Source organism: Peromyscus maniculatus, chromosome 4, assembly GCF_049852395.1.
Source record: "Peromyscus maniculatus bairdii isolate BWxNUB_F1_BW_parent chromosome 4, HU_Pman_BW_mat_3.1, whole genome shotgun sequence".
In the NCBI taxonomy this organism is placed as follows: Eukaryota; Metazoa; Chordata; class Mammalia; order Rodentia; family Cricetidae; genus Peromyscus; species Peromyscus maniculatus.
Window position 1 is genome coordinate 143,343,719 of NC_134855.1, and position 23,505 is coordinate 143,367,223.

The 23,505-nt window shown below is 44.6% G+C and overlaps 1 protein-coding gene and 1 long non-coding RNA gene across 4 annotated transcripts in view; one reads left to right on the forward strand and one right to left on the reverse strand.

The window, feature by feature from the left end:
• Positions 1 to 326: 326 nt before the first annotated feature.
• Stk4 (serine/threonine kinase 4) overlaps positions 327 to 23,505 on the reverse strand; it is a 97,218-nt gene continuing 74,039 nt past the window's right edge. Inside the window, exon 11 of the mRNA XM_042276772.2 lies at positions 327 to 4,149. Coding sequence (XP_042132706.2) covers positions 3,991 to 4,149 — 159 coding nt within the window. The 3' untranslated portion in view covers positions 327 to 3,990. The remainder of the gene's footprint in view (positions 4,150 to 23,505) is intronic.
• LOC143273077 (uncharacterized) overlaps positions 8,748 to 23,505 on the forward strand; it is a 69,561-nt gene continuing 54,803 nt past the window's right edge. For 2 of the 3 annotated variants that reach the window (XR_013050951.1, XR_013050950.1), the window contains exons 1-3: positions 8,748 to 8,893; positions 10,038 to 10,127; positions 12,660 to 12,740. This is a non-coding gene — a long non-coding RNA (uncharacterized LOC143273077). The remainder of the gene's footprint in view (positions 8,894 to 10,037; positions 10,128 to 12,659; positions 12,741 to 23,505) is intronic. The other variant, XR_013050949.1, reaches the window with a different exon arrangement.

The following is a 23,505-nucleotide window of genomic DNA, read 5'->3' on the forward strand; positions in this document are numbered from 1 at the left end:
ACGATAAAAAAAGACATAGGATCCACGGGAGTATAGTAAGCAGCTGGGATGTAGTAGTGCTCCCAAAAACTTGTTATACTGTGTATTTAATAAAAACTTTAATTGCATTTGTATTTAGAAAACAACAACAACAAAAAATCCCATGTCCATTTCAGTTCATTGTAATAGTATTGCCATCTAGCTCCATCTGTCACCAGTGTCCAGCAGCTCACCTCCCTCCTGGCTGTGGACCTTAGAATATACACTCAATAGCATCAACATCCACAACAACACTGTATAGCACTGACATGCATGAAAACAAACCTCCCTTTTAAGGAGGGACAGTCTGTGGTCTAAAGGACAGTTTATTTAAAACAATGGTGACAGGTGCTGGGGAGGAATGAGGGGAACAACTCTAACACAAGAGCAGACAGCAAGTCCCTCAAGTTAAAAACAACGGCAGTGGAAGAAGCTATGTCTCACACATATACAAACCGCTGACCTTGATTATTTACATCCAAACCTTACAAAATAGCATTTCAAGTCAGCACTTAAGCCAGTGTCATTAGTCTTCATTACAAAACATTAAAGCTACAAATTTCACATTTTTTAAATTGTACATCAGCAACAGCATTTTTTTTCTCCAAGTTGGTCTGAGTGCAGGCTGGTGGAAGAGACCAAAGAACATGGATTCCAAAGATGATGAATGTAATCCTAATAAAAATTCAAACACAGTGCTCAAAAGAAGGGTGAGGAGGGTGAGGGGTGTGTTCTGGGCAGGAACAACTTCCCCAAAATAAAGAACTGCAATCTTTAGAGGCTGCACAGTATGCTGGGAAGGACAGTGGCATAAGAACTGGACTCTGCTACACTCTGCTGGCATGACCTTGAGGAACAGGCATTTCCAGAGCCTCAGTTTCCTGGTCCACAGAACGGAGAGACACCCGTATCTCTCAGAGCTATCAAGTTTTGGTAGAAAGGGGACTGTTCAGATTGCCCATGTCTTCCTAACTTTCCAGGTATCCATCCATTTCACTTAGGCTGGTGAATTCACTAGCATGCAGCTGTTCATAATATTCTGCTATTAGTCTCTGAGCATCTGCAGGGTCTAAAGTGATGCCATCTCTCTCACTCCTGATATTAGATGGGGGTATTGAGTTTTAAATGGTAAAATAAATTTCTAGCATCTGCCAGGTGCTACTCTACAGTGTCAAAGACTCAAGACTCAATGCCTGAGGCTTCAGATGACCATTTCCATCTATCCACTAACCCAGCAACCTTCCCACTCCCAGCCAGTCAAATTCTCGTCCAATTAATTGGGGTTGAAGAAAAAAATACATAAGAAATATCAAAAATAGAAATGTGCTTCAAATTTATGAATGGGAGCACAACTAGAACATGTTTAGAGACTATGAGGTTTTGTTTGTTTGCTTTTTGAAAAGAAAAGTTAGGTGTGGGTCATGGCTTCTCAGAAGTAGAGAGCCCAGAGTTCTGTCAGCCTGAGTCACAAACACTCAAGCTCCAGGGAATCAAGATGCAATTCCTGGGATCCTCGGTCCTTGAGGAAAGCATGGCTTGCTCCCCCGCCTGTCACTGGACAACACATACACTCTGCAAGGAAATTTCCTTGATCCAAAACAATTGACTTCTGGCAAAAGGCTCTATTCAGCTGTACTGCTGATACAGAGATGCTTGAAACCGAATAAACTCCAGATCTAGGTTCACAGCTGTAGAATAGTCACAGGAAAATAGCTTTTGGATCTTGCTTCAGAAGGGAGCCAGGGGCTTTCTCCTTCTGCCTGGCCAAGCCCAAAGCACTTTTCTTCGAGAGGAAAGAGCTCCGAGGATGGGCTATTATGCAAGCTCAGTGCTCTGGGTTTTTAAAAACTTACTTGACTGGGGGATGTGACTATTAATTCAGCTGGCTTTTAACCTTAAAACAAAAAAAAACAAAAACAAAAACAAACAAAAAAACAACCCACACATACCTAAACGTAGTCTTCGTGAGAAGACACGGTCACTTCATTCTAAGCATTGAGGACTTTCCTGTTTTTGTGACTAGCCCCACAGAGTGATGCCATGGATCCAGATCCAGTGTCGTGGGAAGGAAATCTTTCAAATTCAATTTCATTGTATGAGAAATAACTAAATGAGACCACAGGACTCCTGTGAAACCTGGAGTCGTGCACCTAGCTCGGTGTCTGACACGTGCTACCCAGGGAAGGCTAGCTGTCATGTATCATTCCAGCAAGATCTGCAAATTGTCCTCTCATTCTCTGAGCTACATAGTTCCTTTGCTAGCCAAGTCCTGCAGATCAGCTGCCTCTTGTATTTTTTAAAGCTTGCTTTAACTCCAAAGAACAGAATCTGGTCACAGAGGAGAACATCCCCTTCCTTTTTATCGACTCTCAGGTTAGGGAGCAAAAGCAATTATGGGAGTTGAATTTCAGTATCCACAGGTGCAACCCAATCGTGGCTCTCATCAGAGAGAAGAGATAAGAAGAAAATAAAAGGGCAACTATCTTTCCCAGTTTCTTCAGACTGCAGTTGGAGCCAAAGGTGCAGGGCATAACTCTGTAAGTGTCCTTTGCAAAGCTTTCTACTCTGCTGCAGGCCTTCTGTGACTGCTTGCCTGGACCTGGGAGACACTGCAAGGAACCCACCGGTATACCGAGACTGACATGGCTCCTCTGGGGGGTCCTTCCATAGCAGCTCAAGGATCAAAGAGGCGAGGCAAGAGCAGGAGTCCTGGACAACTTGATGAACAGTGGTCGTTTCCTTCTCTCAGTGAAGAGCTCTTGGTTCAGCGGCCCAGGGGAGGAGCCCTGAGTTCCGGTCCCTGCTCTGACTCGGACTCCGTCTGTGACGTTGGCAATGGTACCCCTCCTCTCATTTTCCCACCCCCACAGCACACCGTCAGACCCCTTCCAGCTCCGGTTCCTCCCAGCTCCGGCTCCTCCCAGCTCCGGCATTCTGTGGACCACTAAGCCTCCTATGAGTGAGTCCCAGACCCTTGCCAGACCCTCCACAGTGAATGAAAAGAATAAACCAATCACATAAATTGAATGTGGACACAAAAGCAATCCATCCCCTTTACCCTGTAGTAAGAAACGCAGAGCAAATGCCACGTGTGATTTTGCACACGAACAGTGAGGCCCACAAAACCCCTTTCTTTTTTCTGGACTGGACAGTCCTGTTGGCTGGAGAGCTCTTGGTAGGCCGTCCTTTCAGCAGATTGTGTCCCCTGTTAAGGCACTGGGCAGTATCTGGGATGTGACTTTAGGCAGCTGGGAGAGCAGGGATGGATGAAAGGTGTTGAAACAGCAAAGGCTAATTTGCAAAGAGGCTGCCAGGCTTCTCCTAGGACTCAAGGAGCAAACTCAAGTTCTCCAGGCCTTCCCCTGGTGTCCCCAGCAGCTTCCGAGGCCAGGGATGACCCTATGAGGTTCATCACTGTGGTGGCATGACCATCCCAAGACTAATTTTCCCATGAAGCCCTGCAGTGGGTGAGGCTGACTCCTGGGATTCGGTGACCACCTAAGAGCCTCCCAGTGTCCTCTGCTCTCTTACTCCACAGTACCATAATCTCACGGAAAGAGACAGAGTGTCTGAAACTGTACCTGTACAGAGACACCACCACAGAGTGGGGGATCTATTTATAATTTATATATATGTGCATATTTATATATTTTTTAAAAAGTCTTCCAGAGAGAGCAACCAAAACTATTACAAGAAAGAAAACAAAAAGACGGTGTAAAATTCTCCCAGCTATCACTCAACTAGGAGTCTCTGATCCTGGGGTCTAAAATTCTGAGTTAAAAGCGCCAATCCAAACCCTTCAGTCCGCCCGTGTGGAGACGCACACTGACGGTCCGCACACGCCTGTCCAGGGAGCCCTTCCCATGGCGCACATTCCTGAGTTCACAAAGGTGCTGTGGAGAGAAGACAGAGCGGAAGTGCTGGCTATCAGACCCACAACCCAGAAGCCACCAAAGGCCTGGGCTGGTGCCGTCAGAAATTCTGTTGCCTCCTCTTCTTGGCTTCAATGGCATCCAGGATGGGCTGCCGCTTGGACCGGTACTTCTGCCGGATCTCTTCCATCTCCTGTTCCATCATGGGGTCAAGGGCCAAAAGCCTCTTCTGAAGGTCCTCCACAGTCCAACTCTTAAGCTAGAAGAGAAGTGAGGAGTACTGTCACCACAATGTCTAAGCTGAGAAGCCCAGCCTCCTCCAGCATCCAGAAGGAAGGCATCAGGAGGAGGATACTGTGGACAGAGTCAAGCGGTAGGGACAGCTAGAGAGTGACAACTAATTCCAATGCTCATAGGCCAGAGCTGTTGCGACCATGCATCCCTGAGAAACTCTGAAAACTAATTGTTTTGATTTAATGTGCCCTGAACAAGAAGTAAGGTACATATTCATTATATATAGTAACTTACTGTATGAAAACTAATGCTGCTTCCTGCCTGATCCATGAGAGGAGCAGGGGCAGTACCCATGGCTCTCTCTGAAACTTACCCTGGAGGCCTGTTCAGTCCAGGTGAGTCACCTCCTTCCCCCCGCCCCTCAGTGCCATGCACAGCCATAGTAATTCCCACTAACATTCACCAGAGTCAAAACAAAGTAAAGCCAAGCATTCTGTGTGGTTCTCTATATGTGGCTTCTGAACATATGGATACAACCTTTGGCTGGAGAAACCCTGAAAATTCCAAGATTAATTTTAAATACAGAGAGAAAAGAACCTGATGTATAAATTAATGATGATGGCTAGTACTTACATGGCGAGCACCTGAACCAGACAGACTGACTTCCTAAGAAAGGATAGGAATGTTTTGTTATCCCCACGCTACAGGATGGACAAGCCAAGGATGAGTGACTAAGGAACCTGCCCAACATCTCCCAGCTAGTAAGTGACAGGGTCAGAGCATGCACCCAAGCAGGATAGCTCCACAGGTCGTGCTGAGCCAGCTTTGCAAAAAGGCACAGCCCTTTGCAACAATTCATGTTTCAAACAGGGGTCTTGCAAATGCCAGGAGACTGGCAAATTATGGTCTTAGATTGGTACAAAGCACACAGCTGTAAGCCCAGCACTTGGCGGGGGGGGGGGGGGGGGGGGGGGGGGGGGGGGACACGGGGACGGGGACGGGGATGGACGGGACACCACACACACGGGACGACCACACAGCAGTAAGGCCAGCACCTGGGGGGCACAGGCAGAAAATTACTGAGAGCTGGAGACCAGGCTGGTTCACACCACTAGTTCCAGGCCAGCCAAGACTACATAACATTACCTATCTAATCTCCAAAGAAAGATGGAAAAGGAAAGCAATTTATCAGTCTTCCTAAGCTGCTGGTATCTACAGGAGGAGGAAGTGACGTTTCATCAGGAATACTGTAAGAATTCAATGCAGTCTGCTGCCCTAAGTGTGGTGTGGTTGATTTTTACACAAGGGCAGTCCCGGCTGGCAGAGGTGTGAGTGAATGCCAGTATTATCCACACTGGGTGGTGAGATTCACTCTGCTGCTCCCGAGAAGTACAGGGTTCCTAGAACTCACAAGGGCTCTGTTGTGCCCACATTTATAACCCTATCATATCCCCCAGTCGGCCCCGCCTGAGGCCACCACAGGAACACATTATAGAAGGGGGTGAAGGAACCCCTTTCTGCCCACCTTCCTCAGGAGGTAGGGCGTGAACGAGTGTTACAGAGGCCTCCTTAGAAATGGTTTGGTGTGACCTGTCACCACAGGACTTTCTCTGACTGGTTTCAGGGAAGTTTCCGAGAAGGGAGAAAAGCCCACCAGTGTAAGACGAAAGGCTCTTTGTAACAGCAGGATGGAAAGACTTTAAAGTATGGGGAATGCTGGAAAGTTGAGCTGAAAAACTGTGTCTTTTTTCCAGGTTGTGGTTTTATACCACCTTGGAGGCTTATTTTTTTTGGCCCAGCAACACCCCAAAGACTGATGCTTGCCCGGTCTTTTCAATTCCTCCAAAAGAAAACACCCCAAGCCCAATACCGAACGTTACTGGTAGCTAAGAACTTAATTCTTAGACCACTGTCTGTGTAACCCTGAAGAAGCAACTTCCGGCTTGAGCCTCAGTCCCCTCTGAAAATACAGAGAGCTCTAGTTCCTCCCCAATGGGCTTTAAGGAGACTCTGGAGATCATGGGTGCCATGAATGTGGTACTCTTGGCTCAGAACTTCTACAGTGCATGTCTGACAAACAGTGAGCCCTGATTCAAGAAATGCTGGTGACCACAGCTGTTATTACTGACATCCCAGGCATCTAATCATCTTCCATAAACAAGCTGTGTGTGAAACTGATTCAAGTAGAACCATACAAGTGAAGGGGAAACACTATCTTACTCACTTGTTTTAACAATACCTAAAGGCTGGTACTTTCCACAAGGTCCACTAACTCAGTTTAACAAAATGTTTCATCCATCCATTTCTGAAATGCTCACTACTGAGGATACACAAGACACTTAGATGAAACAAAGAAAACAGACGCCACCACCCCAGTAACACAGTATGTCAGTAAATACCCTCATGTCAGAGGGGCTGCCCGCTCTGACAAAGACAGAGAAAACAAAGGAAGGGAGCTGGCCTGGAAGGCAGACTTGCTTCTCACCCGTGCATCAGGACAGAATGCAAAGGAAACTAAGGCACTGCACAGATGTCCTGATGTGCTCGGTGCCTGCAGGTTAGCCCCTCCTCCCCTGCAGGTTAGCCCCTCCTCCCCTGCAGGTTAGCCCCTCCTCCCCTGCAGGTTAGCCCCTCCTCCCCTGCAGGTTAGCTCCTTCTCCCCTGCAGGTTAGCCCCTTCTCCCCTGCAGGTTAGCCCTTCCTCCCCTGCAGGTTAGCCCCTCCTCCCCTGCAGGTTAGCCCCTCCTCCCCTGCAGGTTAGCCCCTCCTCCCCTGCAGGTTAGCCCCTCCTCCCCTGCAGGTTAGCCCCTCCTCCCCTGCAGGTTAGCCCCTTCTCCCCTGCAGGTTAGCCCCTTCTCCCCTGCAGGTTAGCCCCTTCTCCCCTGAAGGCCTCTGTCTCCACATGGTTCTTAGACACCCTCACAAGTTCAGGGTGTCTTCACGGACACCTGCATCAGAACTGCTTGTGAAAATGACAGTCCTGAGTACCAGCCCAGATGCCACAGGAAGTCTGGTACCTTAGAGAAACTGCTCAAGTATTTCTTATACATCCCCAAAGTGGGAAGCACAAGTCTACATCTATCTTTCTATTTATCTGTTAGCAAAATTCTCACAAAACTGCTGCTTGATCTAAAGCTTGAGGTTCCTAATTTCTAAGCCACTCTGCTGATTTTGATTCTGACCTGGGTAACAGGCACTCTTGTTCTAACCATGGCGGCGGCCCTTAGTCCTCTGGGGCTGATGCTATGCCTCTCTTATTAGGACACAGCCAGCAGGGCATGGCTAGGGTTTGATCACACCATCCAGATATGGATTTTTCAGACAAACAAGTTCAGACAATGGTTTTATGGCGCCAGGTATAGCATTTCACCTTCCTGGTCCTTGGTGACATAAATAAATTTCAAATGGAAATCTTGCAATAAAATATCTGGTTCTGCAGTTTTGCTATAACCAGCATCCAAGGGATCAGATTCTCAAACCAGCAATACAGTAAGTCAGAACGGTTTTCACCAGGCAAAAGGAAATCAGCATGAATATCATCTCCAGGGTTTACATATGCTCTCTGTGCTGAGACTCCCACTCACTCACATCTGTACCACAGAATCCACCTCTGGACTCCAGATGCACCATATAGGATAGATCTGGCCCTACTGGCTGTCTTAGTCCCTGGAACTTGCAGCTTGCACCAAAGAGAAAGCTCTGGAGGCCCACTCTGCCTTCCTGCCCACCTCAGGAATGTACCCTGGTACTCTCAGTGGCTCAACCTCACCCTGCCCCTTCCTTTCCCTCACCCTCCTGCCCACATGTAAGCTTCGGCAGTTTTATGGAGCTCATCTCTGACATGCTGGCATGATTCAAACCCCATCAGTGTTTTCTGTTTCTGCCTCCAGTCCCCTGGGCCAAGCCACCACCAACCGGCAGCAAAAACCCATCTACAAGCAGAGCAGAGCACATTACCCTGGAGAGGCCTCACCTCCCACGCCAGCCTCACTCCTTATAGCCCGACCCTTGGTTTGGTCTACAGACAGTTCACTCGGGAGTCCTCTAACAGTCCTACTTTTGTGGCATCCAGGGCCGAGAGCACAGCCCTTTTGTCACAGTGGCTTGTCATCACATCCGATTTCCACTCAGAGGTTCACTCCTCAGACATCACAAAACTTTTCTGACCAGATTATCCAGAGGGACCACAGCCACCACTTTATTTTTTTATTTTTAACATCACAGTTCAATGAACTTGAATCAGAGGGGCAATATAAATGATTAAATGATTAATTTTATAATGAGTCTGTTGAAGTACATAAAACTTAAGCCATTCAGCCACTTTTGTCAGGACAATAAGGTTACTTTTGTAAATTCCTATTTTCTGTTTCATTTCCTGGATAATTCCAGAGTAATTTGATTTTATGACCAGGTAAAGGCTGTGGCACGCATTCTCTCTTAAGTAAATGCGTCTGCTCATGAAAGCACATCTGGTTGTTTTTACTTATTGTACTTGTTGGAAATGGCATGGCCTCATCTAGCTTATCTGCTAAGCCTTCACTGGCTGAAGGGACGACTACATGAATAGGTCTTCGTTTCCGTTGATGGCTTCCAATGATGACGTCACCAACCTTGGGATCCCGTAACTTTCCAACAGCTCCACCAGCCAGCCCTTCACCATGTGAGCCTCTGTGAGGGGGGTGAGGGGGGCAAACCACACTCAAACTGTAACATCCTCGAAGACAAACCTCAGCCGAATGAACAGTTCTGTGTTTTCTGCTGCAGTCTCAGGTCAGCCATGGGGTAAAGGGCATTGCCTAATGTAGTGTCTTCCCTCAAATGAAAAACCTCTACTATAACAATATTCCTTGGGGAAAATAATCAAAATATTAAGAAATGTGGCCCTCTGAACAAGACTAAATCACTGGCCACCTCACAGCCAAAGCTCATTACTAAAGGTGAGAACAGACGGCACACCAATAGGATCTCGTTCTAAAACAGCTCTCATTTCAGATGGAGAACACAGAGTTGGTCTCTTGATCAAAGGCGTTTAGAATTTCTGGGGTCACCTGAAGGCTAATCAACACATCAGTCCTGGGTGGATGGAAAAGAACGGGAAGGCAGCATTGATTCTGTGGCTGCACTCACTCACTGCGGTCTCACGAGCACCCAAACTCCATGGGCCATAGCCTTCCCCTTGTCTGATGGTGTGTGCTGGCCGTTCAAGGACCACTTCAACAACCTGAGCACAGCTGCTCTCTGACATGCGTTCAGATTTGTTTTCAGCCTAAAGTTCAGTCTTTAAGCGAGATACATGCTATCTTATAACTGGGCTCTAATACCTGTGCATGTAAACATATACTAACTACTTCAGTTTTGCCAAGTATTAAGCACTGTATATTAATGGCACTGTTTTATTTAACCTGTTTATAAGGTAGGTGCTATGACTGCTCTCCTTTTACAGAAGAGGTCAGTGCAGGTTAAGAGTGGCTAAGCAGGGAGCTGGAGAGGTGGTTTAATGGTTAAGAGTGCATACAAGGACCAGAGCTCAGTTCCCAGCACCTACACCAGGTGACTCACAACCCCCTATAATACCAGCTCTAAAGGGATCTGACACCTCTGGCCACAACACAAGGATGCCTGCGATCACATGCGCGCGCGTACGTACACACACACACACACACACACACACACACACACACACACACACAATTTAATCTTAAAAATTAAAAGAGTAAGGAAGTTGCCCACAATACAAGCTACTGAAGAAAGCAAGAGTTGTGAAAATGAGGCAATGAAAAGCGTGAAAGAGATCAGAAGTTACGAACTTAACATAAATATGTCATGGGGCCCTCACACTGAAAATGCTACTAGTGCTGTCCTGTGACTTTAGGCGAGTTACTTCACCTCTCTGAATTAGTCTCCTCATCCACAGAGCTGCAGCTTGCAGCTTTGCCGTCTTTCCTCGTGTGGAACTAGGACGTGCCGACTGTGTGAACGTGCCGAAGTGACTAGACACAAAATGGTAGGTGAGCATTAAATCCAATCAACCAACTCTCCTGGCAGCTTTACTGTTGGGCAAGATGAATAAAGAGCAAAACATCCACCAGAGAAATGGCTCCTGGGGCAAGGACAGTGGTTCTGAGCTCTATCCTTGGTAAATCCTCAGACTGGGCAGGTCATCTGGTGTGTGCCTCCGAGGGTCCCAGCATGTGTTCTCACAACGTACACACTAACACCTGGAGCATGCCAGGACAAGTGCACAGAGAGAAGCTACTGCCTCGAACTCCTTGGGGAAGGAGGAAGCAGGTAATATAAACACTGGGTGCAACTGCCTTAAGATGAACTACGAAGGTCCTTTTAACCACACACAGAGGTATCTCTAGCAAACCCTGATGGGTCCTGGATTATTTTCTCTGGGCGAGACCATAATCAGACCCTCAGATTCTAATATGAAGAGGAATACAAAACTGATTTCCTCTCAAAACATCCTTAGCAACTCTGACTATGGTGCTCTGAAGCACGCCATGTCACTGTCAATGCACCATCTGGCTCAGAGCCACAAAACCTCCAGCTGATGCTTCAGCACCACAGAGAATTTACAAGAATTGCACAGACAAGAGCCTGTCTGGAATCAACAAGGACAAGGTAAACCAAACAACTAAGAATGCACAGCAGAGCTTCATCCCGCCTTCACAGCAAGCCCCACAGTGCACAAACAGGTAGTCGTAGCCAAGACACAGTTGAAGCCTTTGTTCTTTACTTCTAGAAACTCTCACCTTGATAGTTCCATACACACAATGCCTGAGCACTAACAGCTCTCAAGATGCGGAATCCCCACTGAGTGGACAAGTTAGACTCAATCTGAGCCAAAAATAAGGATAAAAACCCACCTTTTGGAGTTTAGTGAAATGACAGGAAGCTTAATAAAAGCTCAAGAGTCAGATGAAGGTACCAGCTGTGCCACCCCATACCTTCAATATACACCAGCCACTAGATACCCAGCCCAAGTGCCTCAGAGATGCTTCCTTCCATTCCACACAAACTAGCTCCATCTAGGAGCAGGGAATGTGTCCCTGATAAGATGGCATTCCCAAGTAACCAGCTAATTCATCAGATGAAGGTGAAAGCTGAGAAGCTGAGGACAGTCTCACATAACATGTGGTTAGGTGAGCACCATCAACTCTAATAGAACTTGCTCCTCATATGAAACTTGAATTTTAATGAAATAATTCCTCTGATTCAAATAATAGTTATGGAAAATCATGTTCCCTTTAGGCCCTTTAAAATCTCCCTAATGCCATGTGTGGTGGCCTGTGCTCACAGTTCTTATACTAAGACTAAGGCAGAAGAATCTAGAAGTGAAGGCCAGCTTGGGCTACATCTTAAGGATGGGGGAGGGGTGAGTATGGTAGCACATATTTATAATTCCAGTACTTAGGAGGTAGAGGCAGGAGGATTGGGAGTTTGAGGTCAGTCTGACCTACACAGTGAGATCTTGTCTCAAAGAAAATATATAAATAAAAATGACTAAAGGAACGGAGAGAGCTGGGGACTTCTCAGGTCTGTGAAAACACCGACCTCTGGACCTCCACACTTCTGCTAACTTTGCCCTCTGCACAGGAAAATGTCCATCCAGACTTCCAGCCTGGGCACCAACTTTTCTCTGTCCTCTAATACCTTTCTTTGCTAATTTGAGAATCATCTGAAAGCCAGTAGACCTAACATATTCCCAAGCCAGTAGAAATAGTTCTGAATTAAGAAACATATCTTAAACTTTAAACCTCTACTTGAAAATGACACTGATGTCTTACCGGATTCTATCAAACACTAGGAAGACATTGGGCTGTTCAGAGGTTTTTAAAAGTATATAATCAATAAATACATAAGCCTAAGAGGACAATATAAGTTCATTAAATAACATTTATCAATTGCTCAAAACTGACCCATGCAGTCTAAAATCAAAACGAACAGCTCATCCAGTGTCCTGATTATAATGGACAAAAAAAAAAAAAAAAAAAAAAAATCACTTGGACTGGGGGTTTATCTCTGGTAGAGCACATGTTTACCATTTCTAGGATCCTGGGTTTGACTCCTAGCACTACAAAGAAAAGATTCGCTTTGGTCCTGTTGGATAGCATTGCTCTTTAACCTGTTTTAAGAGTAGCTCTAAATTGATACATAAACTTCATACTTAAGAAGGTCAAACTGTAAGAGAAAACCTCCAGAAGTTAATAAACATAACCCCCTAGAATAACTGTAAATGCCTAAAGGGTAGAGGGCAAGAACAGTGCAGGATGAGATGCTCCTGCCATCTGAAAACACTAAAGGGAGACACTGAGATTAGCGTCATTCTTGTAGGACATTAATCTTTCAAAGACAGGAAGATCTAAAGCACCAAGTACACCAAGCTGCTGTTTTAATGCAGCTTAATAATTTAAGAAAAGGGTTGGCTAATCAGAAAATCCCCGCGTGCTGTGGCTTCTGGGCACTTTCTTGAGCTGGAAATTTCCAAGAGAGTAAGAAGGTCAGGCTGTTTCTTCTCTGTTCCTGTCAGATAAAAGAAGCCAAAGCATCCCACATAACGTCTGTTAACCTGCAAACTGAGGCTGTGGTACCGTGGTGTACGCCTATAATTGTAAGTACTTGGGAGGCTAAGGCAGGAGAATTAAGGTTCAAGGTCAGCCCGGGCTATATAGTAGGGCTCTCTTTTTCTCTCAAAAATTCAAAGCCATTATATTATCAACATGTATGTACGCACACACACAAACACACACACACACCAAATTAATTTTTAAAAAGGCACCTTCAGATGAATTAAGATCCAACTTTACACACCAAGAATAAATCACTTGCAGAAAACTAGTAAAAAGGCAAATAAACCAGCTTATAACACAGCCTCTGATTCCAGCTACCCAGGAGACTAAGGCAGGAGGATCAAAGCCAAAATGGACAACAGAGTGAGACTTTGTCTTAAAATAAAAGTAAAAAGCCAGGTGTGGTGGCACATGCCTTTAATCTTAGCACTTGGGTGCTGTGGAATAATCCTTTTGTACACTGTAAAGATTTGTCTCTCAGACTGGTTTAATAAAAAGCTGACTGGTCAGTAGCCAGGCAAGAAGTATAAGCAGAACAGCCAGATACAGGGGGCTGGGAATGAGAGGAACAGAGTCAGAGGAGTCACCAGCCAGATAGAGAGGTAAATGCCACAAGCCTCATGGCAGAATGTAGATGAATAGAAATGGGTTAATTTAAGTTGCAAAAGTTAGTTAATAATACAGCTTGAGCTACCAACCAAGCAATTATAATTAATATTAAGTCTCTGTGTCAGTTATTTGGAAACTGAGGGGCAGGAAAGAAAAGTCTGACTATACTCTGGAGGCAGAGGCAGGCAGATCCCTGTGAGTTCAAGGCCAGCATGGTCTACAAGCAAGTTTCTGGGCATCCAGGACTGTTACACAGACAAATCCTGTCTGGAAAAACAAAACAAAACAAAAGAAGTAAAAAGTGTCTGGGGTTAATTGCTCAGTGGTAGAGCACTTGCCTAGCATGCACAAGGTCCTGAGTTCAATGCCTAGACCACAAACACAAATAAATAGAAATATAATAATAAAAGGAAATAGAAACTAAGTAATAGCACCGTTTTCTGGAAAGTCAATGAGCCCTACAAGCCCTACTGCTAGACACTCCTGTACATAATGAAGGATAATAGAGTTCTAGCCTAAATATTTGGGGTGCACAGGTACCTCAAAAGCTATATTCTCAGCCAGGCAGTAGTGGCACACGCCTTTAATTCCAGCACTCGGGAGGCAGAGCCAGGCGGATCTCTGTGAGTTGGAGGTCTACAGCAGCCTTGGTCTGCAGAGCAAGATCCAGGACAGGCATCAAAACTACACAGAAAAATCCTGTCTTGAAAAACCAAAAATACAAAACAACAACAACCAAAAAAGTTATATTATCTCTCAGGGCCAGTGAGATGGCTCAGCACATAAAGGTTGCTTTCTGCCAAGCCTGAAGACATGAGTTCAATCTCCGGGACTGACATGATGGAAGGAGAAAACTGGTCCCCCACAACTTGTCCTCTGACTGACACACACACACACACACACACACACACACACACACACACACACACAAAATGAACAAACTAATATATATATTAGCCAAGGCTACACAGTGAGACCCTGTCTTACTTCTCCAGTATAACCCTTCCTTAATATCTGCTTCCTAAATCCTTTGTACCACTGTGAGCACTTGACAGAAAGAAGCTGCTTTTAAACTTGGAATCCACAGTGATGAGGAGGGAAGCCACAGTGACAACACACCATGCTTTGTGTACCACAGACAGGCCTCTCAGCAAAGTGAAATTCATTATTCACATGATACTTACGTGTCTATGAACATGTTCTTTGTTACTGGAAGCTCTACACTCCAATTATCATATATATATATATATATATATATATATATATATATATATATATTCTCAAGCAATCCTTTGGGTAGATTCAGGGGGAGGGAGACAGGATGGAGCTTATGACTATGAACTTCCACAACAAAACTGAACAAGCAGCCCTGTCTGCAATGTATGTTAGAGTCTTCCTGAAGGAGTCATAAAGTCTTGAGGCTTGAACTCCATGCAGTGTCAAAAACATAAATCATACCTATACAGACGGTGTGTGTGCATCCATATGTGTGTGACTCTTAGTTTTATGAGAACCATGTAACTTAAAGTATAGATTTTAATCATGTATTTTTTTCAAGTTTCTTGTTTAAGTGTCTGAAAAAAGATATGTTTAATTTTTATTCTATGAAACAGCATATTTATATCTTAGATATTTTGGAATAGTGGATCATTTTTTTCCACAAGTGCTTAATTGTGACTGAACATGACTTAATTTATACATGTAATATATTTCAAATATGAATAAATTCACAAGCCTGACAATATTCTTTGTTAAGACCATGTGTCCTAGTTTTTCTGTTCAGAAAATTTGACATCATATATCCAAGTATAAGTTCATCTAAGGTCAAAATTAAAAATACTTAGCTTCGATCTCTGCAAATGAATTCAAGGTCAGCCAAGGCTACACAGTGAGACCCTGTCTTACTTCTCCAGTATAACCCTTCCTTAATATCTGCTTCCTAAATCCTTTGTACCACTGTGAGCACTTGACAGAAAGAAGCTGCTTTTAAACTTGGAATCCACAGTGATGAGGAGGGAAGCCACAGTGACAACACACCATGCTTTGTGTACCACAGACAGGCCTCTCAGCAAAGTGAAATTCATTATTCACATGATACTTACGTGTCTATGAACATGTTCTTTGTTACTGGAAGCTCTACACTCCAATTATCATATATTCGTTTCCTCTCGGGAAGGGTTTGACTGCAGACTGCACCCATGTGTACTTAGCACTGCCTCTGACTTAGGGTGTTTTCTAAAGCGGCCAGGGAGTGTGTACCAGTGAGCAGTTGCCTCTCAGGTCCGAAGGTACCTTCTCCGTGCCCTCGGAGAAAGAAAGCAGGCTGAGCAGGCCATCAAGAGCAAGTCAGTAAGCAGCACTCCTCCATGGCCTCTGCATCAGCTCCTGCCTCAGGTGCCTGCCCAGTTTTAGTTCCTGTCCTGACTTCCTTCAGTGATGGACTATGATGTGGAAGTGTAAGAGAATAAACCCTTTCCTCCCCAACTTGTTTTGGGCCATGGTGTTTCATCACAGCAACAGTAACCCTAACTAAAACATAGCCCAAGCCCAGAATCAAAATATTCTCACTTTCTTCCACTGAAAATTACTGCTAACTAGACAACCTCTAGTATCCATACAGCTAAAGGAACTCAGAAAATAAAACCAAACAATCTGAACAAATGCAGTAAGATGGATGAAATGGACACTCCCGGGCCAGAAGAAAGCTGAGTGGAGACTGAGTAGTAGTTAGGTCACTGGCCTGATGGGGCCATGTGAGAGCCCAGGAGCTAGCCAGGGTAAATACTGGCTGCATGTTAATGGCTCCTCACTGGGGGTGATCATGCTGAGCAGTTTCCATTGAGAAGACTCTTCAAAATGGCTAGGGGCAAGAGATCACAGCTTTTTCCATCTGTATTATGGAAAATCCAGATAACCCCCACTAACCTGAGAATCCGTGAAGAATAATCAAAACCGTGTGGGTGGAAGTTCCCTGAAGAAGAATTTTAGTTGAAAACTTAAAATGTAGTATCTTCAGGGCTGAGCAATGATACAGACTATCTGCCAGCTTGTGGAATTCTCCCTCTTCTCAGAAATGACCAGAAGTGACCGAGAAAGCACAGCACAACCCCTCTGCCAGATCTCTAAGAGGAACCAGAACACAGGCCTTTAGCCCCCTGACTCCTGGAAGGCTGCATTCCTGACTGACAGGGTTGGAAGAGCACTGAGAGGCCAGTGGATTCTGAGATGGCATTCACTTGCCTGTCAGCCATGCTTACTGGAAGGCCACAGAGAAGAGGGAAGTGGCTTTCAGAAGGCCTCATAGGGCCCACGGTGCCAAGATACTTGTCTGCAGTTCTTAGTGTCCATTTCTGAGCCTGTCTGGACTCAGATATCTAGTTGACTGCATTTGAGATTAAAATTATCCTTTAAGACCAGAATGGCAGAGCAGAAATATGAACTTCAAAAAGAAAGAACTAGGCAGCCATGGATCAGGCAGACCCCAGCAGAGCAAACGGAAAGAGCACCAAGCTGGTAGCATCAATGCGGTTTCCGGGGCTTTCTGTTTAGCATGTTTTTATTTTTGTTGTGTGTGCTTTAAGTGACGCCTGGGGTCACAAACCATAGCATTTAAGTCCTGTTTTCAATGCCATTTCAGTAACTGTTAGAAACCGAGCTCAGATCCGACACTGCGATCCGAGCAGAAGCAGGCGGCTGTGGGTTCTGAGACAAAGACGACATTCACCAGCCCTGAGGTTTCTCAGAAAGCATATCTACTCAGCAGCTCTCCCAGGCAAGCCTGACACACATGCCTTTTTCAGATTGCTATTTTTGGCCAGGTTTCTCAAAGTAAAGAGCACAAGATCTCTTTATATTCCAAAGCACAAATGAGTTCAGTCTCAACATATTTTAAAATTGGCTGCAGAGAAAAACAAGAAGTTGAAACAAAAACAGTTTGTCTTGTCAGGGACCATTTCTAAGCCGAGTGTCCTCACCGGAGACTGCTCAGCATGATCACCACCACCCCCACCACCCCACCCCCCGCAGTGAGGAGCCATTAACATACAACCAGTATTTACCCTGGCTAGCTCCTGGGCTCTCACATGGCCCCATCAGGTCAGTGACCTAACTACTACTCAGTCTCCACTCAGGTTTCTAGCCCGGGAGTGTGGGGAAAAGAACCCTCACCTGAAAATGTCTTCAAAGTAAACAGTTTGAGAGCATACAGTCTCAATGGTTAATACCACGGCTACTTCACACTCTTAACTAGGGGGAGGAGCGGACCCCATCAATAAAAGCAAGCACAAAAACCCAAATCCTAAGCCTCTTTCTTGTGGGCAAGAAGAATTCCTGGCTCAATGAATTGGAATGATAAAAAAAAAAAAAAAACAAAACCCAAATGCTAAATGTCAAAGAAAGGAGACTGATTAAGTCAATCAAAATAATACAATGTGATGGCTATTATATGACCATAAACAAGTTGAGGCAGGAGGATAAAAATTTGAGGTCAGCCTAGGCTACTGCTAGACTTTATCTTTAAAAAAAAAAAAATTAAAGAAGATAGTTCTAGGGGGTTGGACAGTTGGCTCTCAGTTAAGAGCATATACTGTTCTTCCAGAGGACCTAAATTCAATTCCCAGCACCCACACCACATGTATCACAGTTGCCTGGAGCTCCAGTTCCAGGGAGATCCAGCATCTCTGGGCTCTGTTGGCACCTGCATTCATGTGCACATACCCACATACATAATTTAAAACAATAATTTGTTAAAGATGGTTCTACAAATGTTTTTAATTATGCAATAAAATAGCTAGGTTATGTTAAATGAAAAAATAAAACTATATGCGGAAAGACTCCAGTCATATAAGATTATACTCATTAAAAACCCAGAAGAAAATACCTCAAAATAAAAATTATAATTGTTGCTGGGGGGTGATAAATAACAAGAGGCATCTTTAAGTTTTTCTTCCATCTCTAAACTTTCTGAAATGGGCATAAGACATTCTTTTTACAGTTGGAGTAGAGGCAGTGGGTATCTTATAAGATCCAAGCAACATGAAAAACCAAGAAAGAAAATAACATTTATCAAATGCTTAATATAGGCCAGGGATATCTACATATTTTATACACAGTACATCAGGTGCTACTCACTAGCTCCATGAGAAAAGTGTAATTTTAAAAAATACGTGTGTGTGTGTGTGTGTGTGTGTGTGTGTGTGTGTGTGTGTGCTGGAGCCACAGAGGCCAAGAGGCGGCAACAGATCCCCGGGAGTCGGAGCCGCAGGCAGCTGTGAGCTGACTGATGCGAGCACTGGGAACGAACCCCAGTCCTCTGAAGGACCAGCAAGTGTTCTTAACCACTGACCCATCTTTCCAGCCTCAGAAGTGTGACTTTTATCCACATCTGACAGACAAGGAAACTGAAGGTCAGGCAGGTGATGAAGACGGCTGCAAAGGCTAAGAGGAAGACTCCAATGGCTTTAACTGTGTGGACTGACCTTCAGCCACACTGGCAGGGCTTATTTCCTGCACTGGTGAACTTACTTTAGACGTACATAATCTACTTTAGATGCTATAACAGCTCAGGAGACCTGACTACAAAGGACAAATCTGCACAGGTCTAGAGCAGTGGTTCTCAACCTTCCCGATGCTGCGACCCCTGAATACAGTTCCTCATGTTGTGGGGACCCCAACCATGAAATTATTCTGTTATCCTCTTTTTTGTTGCTGCCTTTTAAGCCACGGCTGTCGGAATTAGCAACTGCAACTCCACAGCTACCAGCAGTGAGAGGTTAGGCCACAAGGGCCATAGCTGAAGGGAATTTTGTTCCCTCAAGCACCAACTCTTTCAAGGCTACAAAGGGAACTTAACTAAATCTCTGTCCCTCTAAAGAACTCAGGGTTCAAACGTTAATTTGAATTAAGGTGGAATTCTGCTCTTCAGAGACTGAATAGCAAGTAGCTCACCTCCTCTCCTTGCTCTCATCCTCCAAAAAGCCCTCCTGCTTTTGGCCCTCCTTATAAACCCTTTCTCACCTGGCTCCTCCCTACCACTTCCTATCAACTAGTTGCTGATGCAGCCTCCTGACTGCAGGTGAATTGTAATCAAACACGTTTGCACCATTAAACAAATGTTCCAGAGCATAAACAAAAGTAACACACCTTAAAATAATATTCTACAGCATTATTTCACTGTCAGTTCATAACTGTAATTTTGCTACTGTTATGAATCGTAACATAAATACCTGATATGCAACTCCCAAAGGGGCTGTGACCCACAGATTGAAAACCTGCTGTCCTAGATACTCAGGGAAGTTGTCCGACTGGAACTAAACACACTTCTAATGAAACAACAAACGGGGTCAGGTATCGCCACATCTGAAAACACAGCAGCATGAACTCAACCACAGCAAATGCCATGATACAAGAGAAAACAAGAAATGATGGTCAGGGGTTTAAACCCCAGGTATCTACTCATCGAAATGCCAAGGAAACAGACAGACATCTAAAGATAAGTTATTAGCACAAAGACTTGGAGAGACAGCCCCGAAGGCACCCTCCAAACAGCCTGAAGCACAGGACACAGACACTGCTGATGAGTAGAGCTTAAGAGGAAAATTAAAAGCACCACATCGAGAGCCAAATCATGCAACTGCACCAGCCAAGGAGGCCGCCTTCCTTTTTTCAGTTTAGCGCCGGTCAGTCAGAAATAATCAATTTTGCTTGGCAAAAAAGGCATCAAGACAGAAGAAACGCTTTGTATCAAGTTCTGTAGAATCAGCCTATTTGAGATGCATTAAAGTCAACGCCAAAATCAATATGGTGTTTCACAGTTCCTTTCTGGAGGCTTTTAGAAAGAGGAATACTGAACTCCAAGTCCCAAGTAGGGCCTTCTAACTGTAGAAAAAAGCCACTTTTACATACAGATGATGCCATGAGCTGATACCTCTAAATTAACCACACATTTTGAAAATCCTTGGCTGTCGGCAAAACAAGCTAAGAAAGATATAAAGCTGGGTGGCTACCTTACTCTTTACATCAAGACAAATTCCAAACAAATTACATATTTAGAAAAACTAAAACAAAGCAGCGGTTAATATTTTTATAGTCTTAGAATATGAAAATATTTTCTAAAGAAGATGACATTCTATAACAACAGAAGGAAGTTAATAAATCAAAATACATAAAATTTAAATGACTGAATAGTTGAGATAGTATAAATAAATAAAGTTTTTAAAACTGCAAAGAGGGTTGAAAGGCTAGTTCAGTGGATAAAGCAGTTACCGTACAGCATGGGGACCAGAGTGCAGATCTCCAGAATTCACAAGAAAATTGGGCAGGTTTGGCTGTTACCTATATAATCAAGCACTCAAGAGGCACAGACAGTGCATCACTGGGGTAAGCTGGCAAGCTGTGAGCTCAGCAGGAGATCCTTCCTCAGCAGAGTAGTGAGCAATCAAGGGAGCAAATATAACTTGGTTAGCTTTGCCCTCCTGTACATACACATGCATCACACACACACACACACACACACACACAACTTTGTTAGCTTTGCCCTCCTATACACACACACATGTATAAAACACACACACACACACACACACACAAAACTTTGTTAGCTTTGCCCTCCTATACACATACATGTATAAAACACACACACACACACACACACACACACACACACACACACACACATACACATACACTTTAAAAAAACCTGAGACAGTATCTTTATCACATATGCTACAGGGTTTGTATCTTATTTGATATACAAATCTTTTTAAAAATCAGTAAGAAAAATTAGAATTTCAGAGAAAATTAGGTCAAGTAACAAACTGTCAATTCCCTCACACACACACACACAAAAACAAACAACAACAACAAAAAACCACCATGGGAAACAGACTATCACAATTTCTAGTTAATACTTAGACTCAATAATTCCACCTGCAGGAGTTAATACTAAGGGCATAATATGCAATGGGGTTCCTTAAAACAATATTTACTAATATTAAAAGTTCAGGGAAACGTGCAGAAGAAGGGGAGGAAGAATTGTAGGAGCCAGAGGTGTTGAGGAACCAGGAGAATGTGGCCCACAGAATCAACCAAGCAGAGCTCACAGGAGCTCGGAGACGGAAGCCACAATCCCGAAGCCTGCAAGGTCTGGGCTAGGCGAAGGGATAAACAGCGCTGGTGGGCGGCGGCGGCGGCGGCGGCGGCAGAGTCATGAGCCATGGCTACCAGAGTTAGAATGGGCTTTTTAGAAAGAGGGGACAGGACAGAGAAGCCAGGCCTGGCAGAGAGGAAACAAAAAGGGAGGCGTAGAGAGAGAGCGTGGGGGTCCGTGTATGGCTATTTATTCATTCATTTATTTATTTATTTATTTATTTATTTATTTATTTATTTATTTATTTATTTATTTATTTATTTTGGTTTTTCGAGACAGGGTTTCTCTCTGTAGCTTTGCGCCTTTCCTGGAACTAACTTGGTAGCCCAGGCTGGCCTCGAACTCACCAAGATCCGCCTGCCTCTGCCTCCCGAGTGCTGGGATTATAGGTGTGCGCCACCACTATGCCGTGTATGGCTTTTTAAGGCAGCGACACTGTCGCCCGCTGATGATGTAAGGTATTAAAACTGGAAGAGTAAGAGCAGGATCCTTATACTAGGTCCTCTGCATACATCATGGTTGTGTAGCTTGGTGATTTTGTGGGACTCCTAACAGCGAGAGTTGGGATGATTCTGACGCTTTTGCCTGCTGCACTTAAGGCCCTTTTCCTCCAACTGGGTTGCCTTGCCCAGCCTCGACATAGGGTTTGTGCCTAGTCTTACTGTACCTTATTGTGCTTGGTTGATATCTCTGGGAGGCCTGCTCTTTTCTGAAGGGAAATGGAGAAGTGAATCTGAAGGAGAAGGGATGTGGTGCGAGGAGGAACTGGGAGCAGGTGGAAGGAGGGGAAACTGTGGCCAGCATGTATTGCATGAGAGAATAAAATTAAATAAATATTAAATATTTAAATAAATGTTAAAAATATAGAAGCCACCCAACATTTTCCTAACTTGGAGCTTCATTAAATCATGGGTCAGAAACACGAATGTTTTCAGCATTCAGTCCAACACTCATAAAAGGTAGAAAAGACATATAGGAAGTGTGTCTGTGGTGTGCCAAGTACACACATCACATGTGCCACAGGCCAAACCAGCTCTCCCTTCCCAAGTCCCACACACCTGAGTGAGATGTGTCATCCAAAGCCCTGGGCCAAGACTGCTGCCTGTCCTGTACCAGCCTTTGAGGATCCTTTACTCTGGATGCTGAATGCTCATCTATCTATCCTGTCACATCTGAGTGCCCACAGGAGGCCACTGATACGGTATCACAAACCCCCAGGACTGGACCAGAAAGCCAGAAGTCAGGGAATGGGGAGTAGGCCAGGCTATCCTGTCTGATTTTCATTTTTCCATACGAAAAGAAAAACAAACAAAAAACCTGTGAGGCAGGAGGAGAGGAGCGAGACTGGAAAAGGGTAAACTCCTGTGTCTCACGTAGCTTCCACATAACTCAATGTAAACTCACACACTGACCGAATACCAGGAACCCAAGTGCTACCTCATCTAAACACACGGTTCCCTTGTTAAACATTCCTTCAGCAATAAAGCTCTAGGCACCTGATTTTCTCATTAACCAGGCTGCCTCAAGGAAGGCTGCCACTGATAACGTGACAGATTGTGTATATATTTTTACTGCAAGGTCTTAATTCATCCCAGAAACTATTTTAAATTAATCCTAGAATGGCTGTAGTTTGTAATTACAGCCTCAGCAGCTCTTCTAAAAGTGGAAAATCTTCACTGGATCTGGAATGGAACATTTCTCCACAATGTGTGAAAACAGCCTTTTGCTCTCTGCCTGCATCTGGGAAGAGCACTTGGGAGGGGTAGCAAAATTCTCCACTGTACTCATTTTAAACACCACTCCCATAAGATATTTTAAACTCAAACTACACACAGCCATGTGTGAAGGCTATAAAATCCTAGAATAGTTTTTGCCACGACTTTTCTAAATAAAGAGCACATGGGAGAGCGTGGTGAGTCTGGAAGAGGGCACTAGTCTGCTCTTTCTCAGTAACGGCCACCTCTGGATCCCAGGCTGTGCAAGAGCTTAGACACAAACAGGGCAGCTCTGTGTCTCCTCCTGCCCCACCCACCACGCCCCTTCTTACTGTG